At 39.7% G+C, this 21,127-nt stretch overlaps 1 protein-coding gene across 2 annotated transcripts in view; it reads left to right on the forward strand.

Annotated features, from left to right (window-relative positions):
- The window catches only part of kcnn1 (potassium channel, calcium activated intermediate/small conductance subfamily N alpha, member 1), a 60,127-nt gene that overhangs the window by 31,112 nt on the left and 7,888 nt on the right, over nucleotides 1–21,127 (forward strand). Inside the window, exons 7-9 of one of the 2 annotated variants that reach the window (XM_031901701.1) lie at nucleotides 577–704; nucleotides 11,603–11,611; nucleotides 14,015–14,084. In XM_031901701.1, coding sequence (XP_031757561.1) covers nucleotides 577–704; nucleotides 11,603–11,611; nucleotides 14,015–14,084 — 207 coding nt within the window. 2 annotated transcript variants of the gene reach the window in all.

The raw sequence follows: 21,127 nt of genomic DNA on the forward strand, positions 1-21,127 counted from the left end.
TTGCAGCAACCAGTGTCCCTTTGAAGATCCAATTTGGAACTGTCCAAACTAAATCTGGATCATTAGGAGGAATTCTGCAAGGGGACACTGTCCTTACTACTTCTCCTACACTTTAGTATAGTTTAATTCAATTAGCAGTTCCTGTCAATATGGGGAAAGTTTAAAAACCATTGGTAAGGTCTCAGAGATTTCATTGGATTGCTGTTGGTCTGGAAGGAAAACATATTTGATCTGTGTTGCCACCAATTCCATGTAGATGAAGCAACACCAGACATAAAAGTAGGAGGAGTTACTGGCCTTTCATGCCATGAGTCTATAAGCTGGATAACACAAGCAGTGACCCATATAGTGTCACCTTGACCTCTGTATGTCCTCTCTCTACAAATTTCTTCTTTCTTACCATTACCTTCCTCCCACTGCTTTCAAGCCTTCTCTTTTGTCCCATCACACCCCATGTTTTTCTGATCTTTTCTCCCATTACACCCTATATATGCTTATTGAACCTGCGCAGCAACCTCCTTATTTACTCTTTCTTTTTTGTGTGTCTTTTTCTTTCTTTTGTTGTTATTTTTACAGGTGAAAAATGCAGCTGCCAATGTGCTCAGGGAAACTTGGCTAATTTACAAACATACGAAGCTTGTGAGAAAGATCGACCATGCTAAAGTACGCAAACATCAGCGCAAGTTCCTGCAAGCTATTCACCTGTAAGTGTGTAAGACTGAGAAAAGGAGTGTAGATCAGGGGTGGGCTAAAAAAAAAAAGGAGGTTTAAATTAAGAGAGAAAAAAATTAAAAAAGGACTGAAAGAGAAAATTTGTGAAAGAAGAAAAATAATTGATAAATCATAACTGGGTATTATTAATACTGCCAAACCATACTTTGCATAAACATATTTAATGACTAGTGCTAATGCTTAGAATACATTGCCAAAAATGAGTAACTAATAGGTCTCAACAAGTAACTTATAGGTTTCATGTATTTAGCAGTTAGAATAACAATTGACAAACCTTTACCATAAATTAAACACATGTTGGAAATAAGAAATTAATTTGTAACTGGTTGTCATAAATCTATTCTAAATATTAAGACATTTAAGATAAATTTGAGGCAATGCAATAAATAAGAAAGGTTTTTGTTTGCTTGCAATACATTTTTAAAATTATACATTAACTCTGCATGTCTTTGGAATGAAGGAATATGGTCAACAGGATATGGTTAGGGTCAAACTGATGCCACAAATGGGCTTATAAGCTTGGTTCCTGTCTGCCCTTATAGTTTTGTCAAGACTAGGGCAGTGGGCAGCTGTGCTTAGAGGAGGGGGCAAGTGTGGGTGATGAATAAAGAATTGCAGAAACATCATGTGAAAGTGACAAAAAAACATGAAGATGTAAAACAAGGCAGTTGGACAGAAGGGAAACATTTGTGATAAAACATGGGAGGAAAATAAGTGAAAAAGAAATAGTAAAAGGAGGAGAGAATGGGAGGCAAGCCATTGCATCCACCCAATATGCCCCCCAGCCCCACCAGGGTCTTTTTGTGTTAGAACAGATAGTGATGAGCGAATTTTTTCACCAGGCATGGATCTGCAGCAAATTTCCGCATTTCACCGAAAAAAATTTGCACCAAAAAAAGTTGTGTGTGAAAAAAAAGTCACACGACAAATGTTTTTTTGCAATTTTTTTGCCGTTTCCCAAGATTACCTGATGTTTCTCAAATTTATCGACGAAGCTAAATGCGGCAGATTCGCTCATCACTAGTCACAGAGGGTGGGTGGTCTGAGGGAGTTATCTGCTCAACTGCTTTGGAAGAAAGCCGGGGACTTGAAGGTGAGGCCCTGAGAGTTAATTGTACAGTTCCAAGAAAGTTAGTAGTGACAGTGTTTCAAAGCAGAACAAGAGAATTCCATGACTATTAGTTTCTGACTGTATCAGGTTAATATAAATGAATGTAGAGCCAGAAGCAAGAGAACAGAGGGAAGAGTTTAAACTGGAAGAAGTTAAAAAGGTCTTGGAATTGTATTGGTTTTAGGAGCACCATTCAAAAAATCTTATTGAGAATAAAGAAATATTTGTCACATCTGAGAAAATTCTTGCATATATGACTGCATGATGTTAAAAGGGATGTGGAAAGCAGCAGAATGCTTGTAAGGAAGAGGAAACTGAGAGTGTAGTTTCAGTATTAGAATGAGAAATGCAGGTAGGCTGAGAATACATGAGAATTTGTAGAAAACAAAGAATGAGAAATTAGTTGTGTTTTGCAGTTGGATATGCTTATTGTACTGAGCTGTGTGTGAAGAGTGCTGCTTGTGCATGGCAGAAGGCTCTGAAAAGGAAGGGATGTGACTGTGCTGAGACCTGGAAAGATTCTTTACAGGTACAGAATAGAGTGTGATGTGAAAAGTTTTATTGTGCAATGTGAACTAGGAGGGAGGGATATGAATTTAAAAAGTCTTACTGGAAATGCATTGTAAGAGATGATATAAATAATACATTAGTGGTAGAGATGGTGGTGAGCTATAGGAAGGGACTGAGCAGATGACTTGCATGGAGTTTTGGAGGCCAGTTCTATAGCTTTTAATTTAAGGTTGTCAGGGAAAAATTAGAGTGCAGTTTTTGAAGCTGATGCACCTGAGGACATACTAAAGCTGTTTAACAGAATAATAGATTACAGTAGTAATGGCATGGCATTTTAGGAGACTGAATTTTAGCTGTATACTATGTTTAATAGGCTTAATTTTAAAGTCCTGCAGTAATGGCTAATCCATGTACATTGACACAATATGACCCAATAACTATACTTAACACAAGTGGTAAACCCAACTCTCCAAGGTGTAGTACTGATGTCTCTTAAGTGCACATACTAGATTTTGGGTATGATCACTTAATGATGGCTTACAACCTCATGGGTAATTAATTTAAGTCCAAAGATAAAAAGATGCAGGCTATAGCAACAATAGTATCATGGCAACATTTGTCATCCGTGCTAGTATGCAGGATACAATTGCATTATTGCAGATTTGAGTTAGCAGTCACAAATGGAATAGTTAGTGCTGCTGGAAAACCCATTAGAAAATGGTCAATGAGTGTGCATCCACTGGGCTTTTGTTCTGGATGAGAAATAATGCTCAGTCTGTGTGCATGTAACTATACTTAAAGAACGATGCCTATGGGTATGTATGTGCCTGTATCTAAAAATACTGAAGGTAGATTAAGATTTTATTTGAGTGAAGTAATACAGATGCAAAATAGTGTAGAACAATTACATTTGTAGACGTAAACAGTCATACAATCTGTGTGTGCACAGAGAACAAAAACAAAATCTGTGTTTGCAGATATAGCATTAGGCCTGGCCTGTGTGTCTGCATGGTGACACAGAGAAATCTGAGCCTGCATTGATAAAGAATAAAGCTTATAAAATGTGTGCATAGATACAGAATAATGTAGTTGGTGTGTATGCTTGGATACGGAAAACCTGCAGTTTTCCAGAGTCCATAGATACGCATAGATACAGAAAGCACCCAATATGTTTGTGCATGGATACAGAATAAAATACTGTACAGTGTGTGAGTCTGTAGATAAAGGGGACATTTTACTATACGTTATACTATGTTAGAGTCTTTGCAGTACTCATTTTATAGGTTTCTGTCTGGAGGTGCGTAGCTGCCAATAGCTTAAGATTTATGCCCCTTTTGCATGGGACTGAATGATGGCTAAAATGGACTTTCTTTGTGTTGCTTAGTTATGTATTAGAAACAAAGTACTCAGTGAACTTTAATAACTGTAGCAGTAAAGGTTAGTAGCTGCAGCAGCAGCAGCAGGGGCGTAACTACAGAGGAAGCACACCCCACACGCCAATGTATTTTAAGCGCCAAGCAAGGCCTTTATTTAGCCCCCCCCCCCCCCCCATCCACTGCCCTCTATCAAGCCCCATCCCTGCTCCGTTCCCACAGAGTCTGTTTCAATGAAAACTGACTCCATCTTCAGTATCCTTGGGTTTTCTTGGGATCAGTGACACAGAGCTTGCTGGAGTTAAAGATACTCCAGGATTACCTTTAACTGAACATGCACCAGCAAGCTCCATGCCGCTGATCTGAAAAAAAAACCAATGATATAGAACATGGCACCTGCTAGCTCCTCTGTGCTATTCTGCATCTATAGATTAGCTTTACAAGAGCTAAATGGAGGGAATAGGAGCTCAATGGAGAGCAGTGGATGGGGGCTTTTGTCTGGTGGGTTTAGGTTTCCTTTATTGAGCAATTTTAAAATATTTTGGTAGAATAGGTGAACTTACCAATGTTTTGGGGCCCTTAATAAAATTTACTGTGGGGCCCAATAACATCAAATACACTGTGCAGGAGGCAGTGGCTAAAAACTCAAACAATTGTTTGCTAAAGGAGAATGAAATAAGAACAGAAAGAGACAAACTGTACTCCTACTATAGTGAGTATCTGTGGTTTTAACTGTATGATATATTGGCTGGGCGATTTTTCTAAATGCTCCACCTTCCACCTCCTCTAATAAAAGGCATCTCTAAAATATGCAAAAAAAAGGGTTAGTCAGATTTAAAAGCAGACATAGCATTAATCAGTTTCAAGGTGCTTTTTGTAATCCCACACTTCATAGGGCAGGCCCCAAGTGAACTTTTCCTCTGTACGTAAAGGATATTACATAGAATGTGCCAGTATAGGGAAAACTCTGAGTTAAACTGGTGCTTCTCACAATTTGTTGCCCAAAATTAGTGTTATTTGCGTGACATGTTCATCAGGAACATCTAGTGAGTAGAGAAGCTTGCCATGCTTGCTTTGTATTATGTTGTCTATTTTTATGTTGTATTTGTTACTTTCACGTTCTTTTAGTTATCATAATGAATCTATGTCTAGTGTTCCACATTTCCTTATTCTTTTATTATTAGATTCTTTATCCTTCCTGTTTGCATCCTCCTTTTCTTCATTCTTTTTTTTTCTTCTCTTTTCCATTTTTGCCAGCCAAGGTTATATTCTCCCTTACAGTCTTACTAGGATTGTCTGCTCCCTAATTGAATGATTAATTGCAGAGCGTGGCTGTGTGACTTGAAAGTACAAAGGCTGCAAGCCACATTGTGCTGGCCAGATATAACAGGCAAAATGTAGTTAGTGTTGGCTAACGTTCTTTTTACAGTAGGAGAAACTGGACACATTTTAAGTAGGAACAAGTTGCACAGGTCTGGTTTTGGAGCAGATGACCCTTATGGGTGGATTTGTTGGTAGGGTATGGGTTCTGGGGTTATGTAGTGTGGCCACTCAAAGGGCTCTTACAGACAAGTATTTCTTCATGTATGTCACGATCGGTAACCCAAAACCCAGAACAATTGCCAAGGTCCTGGTCACAGCTCACACTTCTGCCTATAGCAGCCACCTTTGGCTTCGGGTGGAGCCCTCCACTTCTCGGGTGCCTCCAGGTCTTAAAGTGAGAGGACCAGGGCAAAGGTTCTGAGTGAGAAAGGGTACCATATTGTTACAGGAGGACTGAGGGAGCTTACAAGAATCAGAGTCAGGTAAGCCGGGTCAAAACCAGAACTGTAGTGCAGTACAGAATCCAGAAGCAGAGACAAACAGGCAAAGGGGTCAATGCAGGCAGAACTCACTTAAAGTCAGAACCAGACATGACAAAATGCGCACCCAGGAACTATGGTAGATAGACCTATAACGGGCATGGGAGGTAGCCGAAAAATGCTTGCCGAGAATACGTCCCACTACTGTACACTTGCCCTACCTTGTGCCTGCACCCGAATGAATGAAATATGCTCGGGTGCAGGCACATGTAGCCGATATCCGCCAAAAGATGCAAGACTTTCGTATCCTCAGCGGATATCGGCTACATGTGCCTGCACCCGAGCGTATTTCATTCATTCAGGTTCAGGCACAGGTAGTAGTGTATGGCGCTATTTTAAGCAAGCGATTTCGCCATACGCTCAGTGTGGCATCAGCCGCAGGCTAGATAATTAAAGAGCACCTGTGTAAATAGAGAGCACCTGTAGCCATCATTCCTGCCTGGATAACTATTATTAACTATATTATTGAAGTGAACCAGGAGCCCAGTAGTCCTGCTCAAATAGGAAACTGCACAGCAAGCAGTGGTTTCCTGGTTCAAATCCGGGATGTTACAATGTGGGCTTATGTGGTGGCTCTTTCATGCATTCCCTCAAAAGGGAACACAGGAGTTAATGCAGTCCACTAAACATAGGGGGGAATGCATCAAGTTACATTCCACTTCTATTTAATGCTTATGTGTGGCACAATGAGTACAAACAGACAGGAAAGAATGGGCTGCGTTCCCTTGCAGTGGAACAGATGAAAGAGCCACCACCACAAGGGAACAAAGTCATGTCCAAAATGTGTGTAAGAATCCTAAACATACAAACAGCATTGTTCAGACTGAAGAAAATCCAATCACTTGCAAATATTTTCCAGGATTCAATATATTGCACTGATTTTGTTGAAAAGGGAGGAATTGGGTTTATGTTGCCATTTCAGGGGTACAGTAATTTTATTATGGTAGGGTTGGTGCTGAGCCTCAGTGCATGAGTTTACATTTCATTAGCAACTACTTCTACAAAACTACAAATCAAATACTAATCATAAAAAATGGGCTAAAGTGAGGATTCTGGGGGATGAAATTCTGCACTTGGCTACAAATGTTGATTCCTATTTATAAATCAAACTCAAAATATCAAATATTCTTACTGTTATAATGGATACTTCAATCTGTTATTTCTCAGTCTTCTGTTATTTCTCATTTTATTTTTCAATCAATTAAAGCTGCTGCTGAACTTATATGTATGTGAAGTAGCTCAGCAAATGTGCCAAAAGGTTGACTGTGGACACAGCTGTTCTAGACCTTTAACTTTTTTTTATATTGCCTTTATGGGCTTTTTCAAGATGTGCTAAAAGGCATGAAAGAACTTTTGAACCAATGACAGGGTTGACAGTGTATACTGCAGCTGTGATCACCAAAGTTGTTTGTGAGAGAAGCAATTGCCCAAAAAAGATGTTGGCAATACCTTGGCAATAATACTTCAACATACACTGGTTTCTTATCCATAGGAAACATAGTTTACAGGTGGAAAAAACAATGGATAGACCCAGTGCAGTGATCATTTTTGGCTTGTTGTTCAGAGCAGACTACAGTCCTAAAGATTCCATAGTACAACTCCTGCCATTAATGGTAGCGTGTGTATATGGCACTGGGATGCAGACAGTTGTAGTGTACCCCTTCTTACTCCATTTAATAGAATATTATTGCATAAAACCAAAAAAATCTTTTTACTTTTAAGACACAGTGGTTCCCTAAATAAATCCAGACCCCAGGTCATGTTCACCAGGTATAGTTCTGACTGTCTGTGTGTTTCTCTTTTGGTTCTCCATAGCCTACAATAAAGTGTACAATTGGATGTGTTTCTGGTAGCGGCTGCCCATGTCCTGTTTATGTTTACCCTTGACCAGCATGCTTTGCTAGCACCTGTTGTTCTGTAGGATCTAAAATCCTCGTCCCCCTCCTTGCCCTAATCACATACACATCCATCTCCTACTATGATCTATCATCTGGCTGTTCCTACTCAATCTTGTGCGTTCTACTGCTTAACTCAAGTTCCTCCATTCCTACATAAGTTTCTCGTCTCGCTCTTTCTATTCCCTCTCTTCCTGACACCCTTTCATTGGGACAAAATAATAGAAGGCTCATAGATTGCAAGGTCTAGTAACTCAATCAGAAGTTTGTTATCAAACAGGAGATCTGCCGATTTGGTTGGTATTAGTTACTACTCTACTAGCAAACTTTGTACCTTTTGTACAGTATCCCAAAAGTCGGTTACAGCAAATGTAAGTGATTAACTTATTACATATACAGAGATCATTATCTCTACTCCACTTTAATATGAAGAACATAAAGAACTTTATATATTATGGGGTATTATTACTATTGTATTGACAAGATAAAATAAGTGAAAGGTGAGCAGGTAAGGGTGGAATAGGGTTCAAAGAAATGTGATACAGCTTAGTAGGAGTATAGGTAATGTTATCTGATATTATATATTTATGAATTGATGTATGTTGTTATTAGCAAAGTCATTCATTTTTACATTGTCGTTGCAAATCTATTAACCCCATACATCAAATGTACTAACACTGTAGTTCCCTATAACAACCGTCAGCACAACTGACCACAAGCTACAAAAGGTGTGACTATTTGCTATGAGTTTCTGCAGTTGTAATGGTACCTATGTTAGAAAAATTTTGGAAGCCAAACGGCCTGCTCAATATGACTGTTAATGTTTTTGTTTTATTGTTTTGATATTATTAAGCTATTTTACATTTAGAGGTAGATATAATTGGATAACTTCATTAGGTTTCTATAGGAATCCATAAATTACCACTGAAATTGTTTGTTGCAGTCTTATATCCAGTATAGCCGCACCCAACTTTTTCTTGCTGCAAATGAAATCTCCCATGTTCAAATACAAGGTAGATGGAGTATTCATGATCAATGCAATGATTAAAATCATGCCCAGTGTATCTAGCTCATGTTACATACATTCTAGTTGAAATAATTTAATTTAACCAGTACTAATAAACTGAAACGGGGGGGAAATGAAAGTGGGTCTATAATAAGCATCTGTTAAAAATTACAGTATTCCAGGTCTGTACTATAGAACCATGTAATCAGTCTTTTAGCTAATCTGGGCCTGCATGCAGTAGATTCATCTTCATTAATTACTGATTTATCTTGATTATTTACTGACCCTGTGTACTGCAGATCCTTAAGCCCTGCCTTCTTTCACAAGCAAAAGTGACATTGTTGCTCACCCTAGTGGCCAAAATGCCAATATGCTGCCTGGCTTTTATTAAGTTCCATATTTTCATGCATTATAACATAACTAAATAGCTCATCTATGATGCTCATGAAACTGTAGCTCCATTCTTCCCATTGTACATTAGACCCTAAATTTAACAAAAGGATGGACGCAGTTAAGGGGTTCTGATCTGATGATTCAAGAATGGAATAAAGGTACAGTTTGGTTTAAGCCATCTTTTCTTCCCTGTCCCACACTTGGGCTATAAATGAGGGCATCACATTAGAGCACAAACACACACATACGGTTGAGCATTACTTCAGTGTATACTCCTGCTCCATGCCAACAAGTAATATTACTAGTATTTAATTTTTACCTACAAACACCAAAGGCCAGAGGTTCATGTGAATGAATAACAGCACATCCTAGTTTGCATTGGAATAAACCCTCTTGACTAAACTAAATAGACCATATTGGTGTGCATATGGCTGGGAAATAGCCTTGGGAACATTGCCTTTGGTTAGACCTATTTATATATATGTATATATATGTTTAATAAACACACAGGAAAACTATTTAAGGCTTATATACTTGTGTAGATTTCTGCTGTTTACCTTAAAACTTCTAGAACTATGTCCCTGATCTTTATTGCTTAGTTAACGCTTAAAATAGTTGCCATGGCAGCACTAAAATACAGCAGCAATGCAGGCAAAAATCATAATAATGACACAAAGAATTATAGTTGAAGGAGAAAAAGAGAGAGAGATCTAATAAGACAGAGGCAAAGAGAGACAATTCGCTAGAAATCAGGGTTAGAAGACAAGGAAGTGAGAAAAGCAAAATATCATGGATAAAAAAAAATGTTATTACTCACATGCGAGGATCATCATAAGAAATAGAAAGGGAATAGTGCAACTGACAGTCCTTCTCCCTCAGGACTAGACATCAACCCTGAACCATTAATCCTAATTCTTCCGCCATCGCCCATCAACCCTTAGACCTACCCACTACAAAATGCGTATCATTAAATAGACCTGCCTGCTCCAGACTATACATCAGCCACCAAGACAACACAAGGTTATGTGTGTACCATCAGACCCCTCCACCCTCATGCTTGGCCTATCCAAGCATACATCACTCCTCTGCTCACTCCCCAGACTTCTGAGTTTGGATATTCCAAACTGTAGAAATAAATACAGGGCAGATGGGCAGAAGAAGTCTTGCCAGAACTGGATCCATGTGTTTCTACTGGTTAAGTGAAAAGGGTCTTGTACTCTACCACTGCCATTATCTTTCTAATTAAACAGGAAAAAATGCTTCAAGAAACTGCATCAGTCTGATATCCCACGAAACTCTCTATACCCCATTGTCATTCACAAAGATGACAGTTGCTTGTGGCCACCATCAAACTGGCATGCCAGAGTACCAGAGAATTTCCTAGTGTGCCACAGCCCTGAGGGCCCAACTAAAGAAAATTGCCATCAGCCATTTCTTATTTCCACCATAGGTCTTTTTGACACCTACAGAGACAGCAACAAAGAAAGTTTAAGCTCCAGGAGAACTTGCTGTGCATGAAGGGTGCCTCCGGAAATTTGTGGGCATGGCTTATGGTGCTGACTGATATCACTGCACATGCACACAAAATCCAGTGAAATCAATGGATGCTCACTGCACATGTGCAACACCCTTTTTCAGGAAACTGAATTCTCACTGTGTATGCACAGTGGACATTCAGATGAGGATATGTTTAAAAAATGGATGAAGGCTTGGGATAAATAGTCTAAATCATGTACATTTAGCTATGTCTATATCTAAATATTGTGAGAGTGGGCCCTCAACACAAAGTTCATTAGTTGGCCTTAGGATGTCCACTCTGACACTGCTTGTGACACATTTAAATATACACTATTTATAGGAGTGCATAAGTACAGTTTTCTTTAGAAATGTCCAGTAAAGTATATGGGCACTATGTATAATGCAAAGAACTTAATTTTACCCCACTGGTATTTGTTAATATTAACTATTATTCATAAAGCAACAACTTATTCTGCAGAGCTTTACATTAAATGGGTGTATACATTGAGCATCCAGATTGCATTCATGGTATCAAAGGGCCCTGCCCAATTTAGAAAAGTGAGTAAGAACTGGCAAACTTCTCCCCCTGCCCAGGTAAAATGATTTCCCAGGATGCTGCCAAAGTCCAAAGTATCTAAATAAGACCCAATCAGGTGTAGATCAGAGTGCTCAGAAGACTACTCAAGAGGAAAGTTTATAACAATTTATTTTTTGGGGTTTTGAACCTCTTCAGGCCATAACATATTTAATCCTTTTGATGATGGGTCTCTTTGACCTTGCCATGTTGTCTGAACATAAACATACAGCATGGTATAAATCAAAGAGTAACACATGTTGTTTGTGGAAGATTCTCACTATTTAAAAAGTGCATTTGTGTTTGCTGCCCTAGATATTCGTGTAACTAAGGCTGAATGACTAATGCACCATTATTTTTACCTTATCTGTACTCACTGCATGAGCTAAGTGGGGCCCTGACCAAAGGTTTGATCTACGAGAGGTCCATATCCAAAGACTGGACCTTCAAGGGGGACTTGAACTGAAAAAGTTTGACAACTGCTGCTCTAAATTCTTGGAATGAATTGTGTAACCCCAAGTCCTCTTTGAGCTGTGTTATATTGTGTGTTTTTGTCCTGTTTGTTAACAGCAACAAAAATAGAATTCTGTTGTGTTTTGTCTTTGTTTTGCTAAATCCTCCCTACCAGGGCTCAGAAGTAAGTTCCTCTCTCCCTCTAACACCCTCTCATCCTCTACAAATACCCTCCTCGGGTGTATGTATCAGTGCTTGCCTGCATGGGACTTCAACTAACTGTTCAATTCTGGTCTTCATCTCTAAGATCATTCTGTGGTTTTTCATTCAACGATGAATGAGAAATCCTGTTATCTTTCTTTATGGTGTTTCTTCTTCCTTTATGAAGAGTATGCTGCTTTATATAGTCATGCTGAGTGGTTACAAAGTCCAGACTGCCAAGGAGAAGTGATGAACTAACTTACTCCCTCCAAGTTATTAGGCTAAAACCAGCATCTCTCTAAATTAGTTTGAAACCTAATACTGACCCTAACATAATAGCTTCATGTGAAACAGCAGACTTAGGGGCAGATGTGAGTTTAGAGCACAATACATAAAAACTCTCCTATGTTTTATTCATTCCTATGAGATTTTTAAAAGTGTATTTATCAATGGGTGATTGTTAAAGTTCACCAGTTTATAAATATGCTTTTTAAAATCCCAGAAGAATAAAAAGAATGTGGGTGATTTTTTATGTATTAAGCTCTAAACTCACATATTGGTAAATCTGCCCCTATGGGTCAGCTTATATTTGGTAGATACACAACACTATGTGAATGTTTCTAGACAAATTTAAGACACGGGGTAATTTATAAATACTGGGCAAATATGCACCTGGGCAGTAACCTACAGCAACAAATCAATGATTAGCCTTTTTCATGCATCTGCAGGTTGAGTGGTGAAAGCAAATACCTGATTGGTTTCCATAGGCTACTGCCCAGGTGAAAAATTGCCCAGTGTTTATAAAGGACCCCCAACTAGACAAAGGTCCCAGTTGTAAATAAGTAGCTGAAATTAGTTTTCACTATTCTATGTGTGGCAGTTCACACATGACACAGGTAACTGCAACAGCTGCATGTGAGTGTAGTAATATGAGTAAATTACTTTATCTTTCTATTTGCTCAGCAACAAAGTAGCCAATATTGCAGTAGAGAACTCTAGGGCCAGATTGCACTGTGCACCTTGGTAGTAAGGTTTTGTGTTTTGCGCAGTGTTAGCCTGGTCTCAACATTGAACTTAATGGAAACTGTGCAATCTCATTTGGACTTAATGAAGAGGTTAAACTATTTCCAAGTTTATCTACCGTGGTTTTTGCCCCAAACTACGCTGGTCTGGCTGCAACAGAGTAGCTTAGAGCACAGTGGTCACCCAGTATTGATAAACATAAGCTTAGGGGCATATTTATCAATATTCAATATTCATTTGTATAATTTTAGAGCTTTTTTTTTCAACCTCAACTAAGCTCACTTTTTTTTTTTTTTTTTTTTTTTTTTAAACTATGGACATTTCCATATTTATTAAAAATCTGAATATAAAAAACATGAACAAATAAAATGTGGAATGGATACAACTACCTTAAAATCCTCGCTTTTGTGGTTTTTACACTTGATAAATAACGAAAAAAATATGAACATTGATAGATCTATCCCTTACTGTTTTAAAGGCCTTACCTGACTTCTGACCATCAGAGACAAGTTCATAGGCCAAATACTTTTATATAAGCTGGTTGACCTGCAAGTAGACTTATATCCTTAATATTTTCTAAAAGGGAGTACATTATATAATACACAAGTCCATGAGCCACACGTGACATCACTAAGCACTAATTATCACTAATAATATCACTAAGTACCCAATATATTTTACAAGTTATTTGTGGCTCTTGTGTATTATATATATACATATACTGTATAAATCCCTAACACTGGATGAATTTACCCATTCTGACAACATAGGATAAACTCAGAGACTGATTTCAGGCTTGTAGCTCACAAAGTAATTTCTCCCAGAGCTCTCCCTTGGCAATCCCATGGCAGTGCATGTGGTGAATGAGTGCATCATTACATAAAGCAGCATGCTCATTATCAGGAAGGGTTGCAGTGGCTGCTCGGGCTTCTCACTGACATGTAATCTACACTGCACACTGTCAGTCGCAGTGCTCATAAACAAAACAGTGCATAACGACGCATGCAAAGATGTTTAATGTATTTGCAGTTTCTGTCCTTACACAAGGGTTGCAATGCTCTGCAGGCCTCTCTTGCAAGAATGTGCCCCCCATGTCAGTGCTATGCAGACAGTTGCTCGCTTATTTTTAACAATTGATATCGCATGACCAATTACATAAAACACATCTAGCGGATTATTAACCCTGCCAGTGCCGGTGATGTCTACAGGAATAATCTCATTAATTCTGGAGGGGTTAATATTATGTAAAAGCTTTCTTTTTTTGTGAGTGAAGGGAAGTTGGCAGTGGCTTTGCATGTGTCATGTGATTAGCCAACAGGGATGTGGCTCTGCCAAGTCATTCTCATTGTCCTGTCCCCCCCAGGCTACGCAGCGTGAAAATGGAGCAGAGGAAGCTCAATGATCAGGCTAACACCTTGGTGGATCTAGCAAAGGTGAGCAAATTACAGCTCCAATGCTCTGTAATTATCAGTGCAACAGAAATAACTTCAATATGGAAAGATACAGCCATGCGCTCTATTTACATTTTGTTATATTCAGGGGAAACTCTGTTTGTGTGTAAAGTTGCCTTTTGCATTTTTCATGGTTTTAATAATTGAAAAGGCATCTCTCTGGCAATGATATCACTAGGATTCCCCTCAGTGTGCAATCCTAATTACATCTCTAATTACATCCTCAGGAGATTCACACATATCAACATGTAAAGGGCTCCCCCTGCTGGAAACTTTGAGGTACTTCTGTAAAGCCTTGCTCATGCAACAAATATAAGTTGCAAGTCCCCTGTGTTTGATCTTACATAGTTACATAGTTACACAGGGTTGAAAAAAGACCAGAGTCCATCAAGTTCAACCCTTCCAAGTAAACCCAGCACGCACAACCTATACTGACCCATCTATATACTCACATACATAAACCATATATACCAACATCAATACTATCTGTAGATTTTAGTATCACAATAGCCTTGGATACTATCTTGCAGTGCCATCAGTATTAGTTGGAAATACCAAACTTTATGGTTCAGATTTGGTGGAACCAGGCAGATTAGATGGTGCTGTTTCACACATTTGGGATCTGTATTTAATTTCATTAGAAAACAGCAGATGTGTTGGCTCATGATAAACCAACCAATCACATCCGATTCCGTTGATGTTTTTAAATGAATGTAAGGAGATTACCTAAAAATGCATGACTACTCCTTGAAATGTTTTGCATGATATGTGAGTATTCCACACCAACCCCCTACTGCTAACCCACCCCTGCAAACAGCCCCATGCCCAGTGCCTGAAACCAAAATATTAAAAAAAAAAGGACTTAGGAACAGGCAGTTTGGCATTTTAAGGTTCACTGCTAGGGACATTTATTAACAATAGGAAAGTTTGCCCATGGGCAAAGCCATGGCAACCAATTAAATTGTTACATTCATTGTTCTACCTGCACCAGGCTCAAAAGCTCAATCACTGATTGGTTGCTATGAGTTACTGCCCATGAGCAAATATTCCCAGTGTTGATAAATGAGCCTCAATGTGATTTTATGTTCCTGATAGTAGAATTCCACATTTTAATTGGTAACAGCCTGGCTTGTGACAGCCTCCCAGGAACTGAATCTGGATGATTTTTTGACACAACCAAAGTATAGCCTGCTACTCCCTGACCCATGCCCATTATGCAGCCCCCACTGGGGGTATCACTTTGGCTGTGTTGCACTATACGTGCTGGGACTGTGCTGTACCTGCTTAGAGCAGGCTGCAATGAAATCCCCTGCCACAAATCATCTGTAAATGAGCACTCACAAATCAGTAATTTATATTGGTACAGTCCAGTCACAATGAACAAGGCAAACATGCAATTTTTTACTGTAGGACTAGGACGTGGAAAAAACATTGTGCCCTATAACTGTACAAACTGTCAGTGGCTGTTAGAGCCACAGAAGTGACTGACAAACTTAATATTAACCATCTCTATTCAAGTAAGTTCACGTCACATATTACATTCATTCCATCACATATGACATCCAAATGATTTAAATGTATTTAAGTGTACTTTGACAGTAGCTCAACTACCACTATCTACATACCTTATGTAAGGGTTCCTTACTTCACTAAGGAATTAAGTCCCTTAGGGACTTCCTTTAATGGAGTCTTGTGTCTCAGTCTCCCCAGCAAACATTTACCCTGTTCCACAGGTGGAGGCAAAAGAGGAAGAACCTGCTCCCACCTACTATATTAGACTCCCCAGGAAGTGGTCACCAACCACCAGATACCCAAGTTACAGGTACCAGGACTTCCTAAACCAAAATACAAGGAAAACCTAATAGGAGATTTAGCATAGGTCCCTACATTTTTTTAACTTTTTATTCCTTCCAATTCGCAAAAGTCTAGGGCAGTGTCTAAAGGAGCCAGCATGGTTGTTGGGGACAGCCAGGGCTGCTTTAATAAATGGGAAAAAGGGACACAGAACAAGGTATTCTACTCTCAGCATTTCCATCTGCAATAATGTTTCAGTGAAGAATACCTCAGAAATAACAGGGTCTCCATTCAGCTTTCAGAGCTCCACTTTTTTTGTCTGCTTAGAAAAAGTAATGTAAAGGACGTTTCTTATAAAAAAAAAAAAAGCTTTCATTTTCAGCATAGATGCAGTTTACTCAGCGCCAGATTTCTACTGGGGGAGCCCCGAGGCCGCCCCCATTCGGTGCCCCCCTATCTCCCCCCACCGCGCCAACGTGCATGCGCCAACGCCAGCGTTAAAACTCCCCTACGGAACAGTGGGGAAAGGTCCACATTGCTCCGTACGGTAGCAAAATTTAAAAATTTGCCTGCGGCGGGGCAGCATGCCTCCCCTATGTTTGTGCCGCCCTAGGCCCAGGCCTTTGTGGCCTCGCCACAAATCCAGACCTGAGTTTACTTGTGGTGTTCCATGTAGGGGTGTGATCTTCTGCTTGCTGATCTTCCAGCGCTGAGAACGAGTTAGAAGGGTCTGTTAGTTGCTTCATTTCCATAAATGACAAAGAATTAGGTGGCCATTTAAATCTTTGGCAGATTTTGATTTAATTGTACATATACTTAATGAAATGTAGTCAGGGTATTCCTTACCACACCAGGATCTTCTAGAAGACAGGCTTAATACACACAGCCCTCTTTAACATTAGCAGTGCTGGGCCAAGCAGTTGCAAGTTGCACCCAAGGCAGTTGCGATTGCACAGTGTGTGAGTGTGAGTGGGAAGCAGGTGGTTCAGTCAGGAAAGGCCATTACCCTGAACTAAAGGTAGGCAGACAGAAGAGGTACGTACCTATTGAACCCTCCACCCCCCCACCCCCCACCCCCAGCATTGCACCCTAGGCACGTGCCTCTTCTGCCTACCCCTAGTTGGTAGCTGTACATGAATTACTACTGTCCTTGCAGGTAGTTGGATACTCCAAGCAGCAAGGGAAGACTGGCCATGCTAGAAGAGCCTATCTGACCCAAGCCTGCAATATACAGCAGGCAGAATTATTGATGGGAATTCTAAACATGAGGCAGGTTTACTGTCTTGCAAATTTCACATGTGAAAGCTCCGCTAGTGTGCTGCCCCTTTTGAAGAATAGTTCGTGCTGGTGGGTGTTGACCACAAGAAAGGTTCAGCCCCATGGGAGGAACATATATAGAGTAAGTTCAGTCAGCTGGATTTGCCAACACTGACTTTTAGCTTGAAGCAGAAACATTCTAGATGAAATACTACATTTAAAGAATTGATGTGAAATAAGCTCTGCTCAAGCTTCTGCTTCTCCCATTTCAATCAACCTTCTACAAGTTCAGGGGTTATTGCTCTTACCAGGAAGGGATGGGTCTATTGTTGTGGTGTGGAAGAAGGATGTGACTGTACACTGTTGATGGACTAATATAAGAAAAATGCTTGCATGCTTTGGGATGCATACCCCTGCCTTGGGTGGAAGAATTTCTGTCTACTTTGGGGCAAGCCTTATTTTTTATTCAACACTAATGGCAGGTACCATCAAGGAGTTAGATTGTTCCAAGACTGTCTTCCATTATATGGACACAATGTTAAGCAGTTTGGTGCATTTTGGACTTTTGCCTGCTGTGAAGCAACTAATATATGTGGTCTATGTGGCCAATTCCTGCAAGGTGGAAGCTGTTCAACAGTGGCCTGAGCCCTGCAATCAAATTTGCCAAGGATGCAGTCCTATTAACTGCTCTTTTTAAATGAGAACATGCTGGTAATGGTGGAGTGAAGTTATCCTGGAGGAAAATGAGCAGAGGACCTTTAAGGGGCCCCTTTAAACTATAAACAGGGTCATCAACAGGGTTACAAGGAATGAATGATTAGATATGCCAGCTACACCTAAGGAGATTCCACAAGTAAAGGAAAAAGAAACTTGCAATACAATACAGGTATGGGACCTGTTATCCAGAATGCTTGGGATCTGGGGTTTTTTTAGGATAAGGGATATTTCCGTAATTTCAATCTCCATGACTTAAGTTTGCTATAAATCATTTAAATATTGAATAAACCCAATAGGCTTGTTTTGCCTCCAATAAGGATTATTTATACCTTAGTTGGGATCAAGTGCAAGATAGTGTTTTTTTATTACAGAGAAAAAGGAAATCATTTTTTAAAAATTAGAATTATTTGCTTATAATGGAGTCAATGGGAGATGGCCTTTCCGTAATTCTGAACTTTCTGGATAACGGGTTTGCGGATAAGGGATCCCATACCTGTACTAGAGTGCAAGTGGGACAGGCTTCCGGACATTTACTCCAAATTCAAGACCCAAATATAGGATAACTAAGTAATTTATGTAGTAAGGACAGAGGCCCCCCACCTGGAAGCTTGTCTAGGTGACTTCTTGGCTATTGTTGGTCATGTGGATCAATTCAAGGAGTCAATAGCTGACAGTGTTTTGTGCAGAAGGTATCTAAAGTACCATGGACAGGTGGCAATTGTACTGCAGATAAGACTGAGAAAATAATTTGTTTAGCTTCAATTAAGCTGCAGCGGGTGTCTGAGATGCATAAGGGTGACTGAAAAGACTGGGCCCTAACTGTTCACAATTTAGCTGCCAGCCACAGACTCACTATTCAGGAAGTGCTCTCTTGCCTTCGTTACACACTTGATTGTTTCACCAGTTTTCTGTAGTAGAGACCACTGTTGAGCAGATGCTACAGGTCACTAAATGGATTCATGTGGATTTATGTAAACTGTCCTTATTTGTGCCCTAAAAATTCCTTTTGGATCAGACTAAATTTTGAGTCCTAGTTTTGCTTATCAATAGAAATACCAAACTGCTCTAAAATATCCTTATTGGGATATGTATCAAAAAGTAAAAACAGAGCTTTCCACAATTAATAGTTAAGTACACAAATAAGTCACTGGGGTATTAAAATTTTTACTTTAGTTTTCCTTACCTTTAAATTTGCTCAGCACCCTGAGGGAGGAATACCAGAACTGATGGCCTAATCATGTTGAAGATGTGATCTGAACGCAGCAAAATCCTGGGGATTTTTTTCTTCTTTATTATATCAAAAAGACAGTACAATCTGTACTATTTTGCTATGTTCAGTTAGACTTTTGAAAGTGGTGATTTTTCTTTAGTGAGCACCAAGTGGATATAATTTGTGCTGTGTACTACCCTATTTTTGATAGAAGATGTGGTCTGAGCTTACAAACACATGGCTCACTCTGTTATTCGTGAAGTCCATCTAGCAAGGTCTGCTGTATATAGACCTGCTTCTCAACCTGCCAGGGGTAGAGATTATACACCAACCCAAACAATGGATACAGAAACTAGCCATCTTCCTGGCTTATTTCCATTTTACCAGAGGAAGAGAGTGTTAGTGCTAAATGACCAGGTCCAGATGAGTCAGCTTTAGCAGACACTCCAGCTTATGTTGTGGAGATGGAAAAAGACCAGTACAGACAGAAATTGGCTTAGCCCTGTGTATTTATGCCAGAAACAGTTACTTGTCCCCCAGCCTTCCCACCCACAATTAGTGTGAACTTGTATTTACCAACAGGAAACATTGGTGATGGTTTTAAGCAGTTACCTAACTTGTGTTTTGTGGGCCTTGATCCCACTACAACACCAGAATGCCCTCTTGTACCATACTCTTTACTGTCTGGTGTGTATCCATGCAACATCGCTGCTTCACTGATGGCCTCCTGACTGGCCCTTATAGGGGTAAAGGTGAGGCTTTGTGCAGCTGCGCCATCCAATAGTTCCAAACTGGCAACCAGCCTGGGCATCTACCCAATCCTAGTTAATGGAAATATATGATGTCATATGGAAAACAATGCTAAAATCTCCCAGCTTGATATGTGGTTTGAAGTGTCTTGGTGATAGCTGGATCCCCAGTTTTATAGGCTACCAGGGTAAGGTTAAGCAGATATAAATATGGCAAACAAATATAGAGCAGGCACCATGTTAGGTTTTTTTGGTGTGGATATACATTTTAATGATTAATAGAGGTAAAGACAACAGGAGAAATGAAAACAGTCTCCCTTTAGTGTTTCTTGAAGTAGTACATCCCTCCACTGCCTTCACTAAGACACTTGCAGAAATGCTAACATGACCCCATGTTGAAGGGAAAGGCAGTAGTTACAGTAGATTGGGGCACTGTGGATTCAATGAAGTTTAATGAGGTTTGACAGGACCAGTGCATGACCCCCTTCCTCAACTGATCTAAAGCCCAGAAGGTCCTGGGGCCTTACCACATGCTACAAACTACTGTTACTTCAATATAATTTTATCAGATAAATTTAATATCAAGCTGTCAGGGAAATATAATGTTAAGAGAAATGCACAGCGTGGTGCTCTTTCCATCTGTGTATTTATAGCAGCACACACTGCAGCTCGCTCACCTCAAACACAGCTGACAGTTTTCATGAATGCACAGCAGCTGCTCCATAGTAACAAGGAACTTGTGATGCTCAGACTACCCTTCTGTGATTCGCTTATTGGTGAGAGTCAGCCAGCTGACAGCCATGCTGATATGAGAGACCTGGGTGGCTGTGCCCTTTGACGAGGATGTTGTTGCTGGATCCACAGATGGGAGGAGCAGGGGTTTGGGCTATTTATATAAACATTTTTTCAAGGAAACCTTTTAGTCTAATGATGTCCAACTGTGACCCTTCTGCTTTCCTGAACTGCAATTCCGATCACCTCTTATAGCCATTACCTGTTGAAGATGTTGTTAGCTGCAGACTACAGATTAGACATCTGCTTTTATTATGTCCTATTTATAAACGTGAAAAAGAATTATCCATGGCCTTATAAATAAAGAAAGTTTTGGGGGTTCAGTTGAACTAGTTCCTTTATTTTTAAAATTATTTTTGAACAGTATCACTTCCTCTGAACCTCAGGGGGCCCTGGTAGTCACCTTCATGACCAAAAAAAGCCCTGTATTGGTCGGACCCATTTAAACACCATAGGCTTTTCTTTCATTCTTTAACTATATTCTAATTTACTTTAATAGGGGCCAT

The sequence above is a fragment of the Xenopus tropicalis genome, chromosome 1 (genome assembly GCF_000004195.4).
Source record: "Xenopus tropicalis strain Nigerian chromosome 1, UCB_Xtro_10.0, whole genome shotgun sequence".
In the NCBI taxonomy this organism is placed as follows: Eukaryota; Metazoa; Chordata; class Amphibia; order Anura; family Pipidae; genus Xenopus; species Xenopus tropicalis.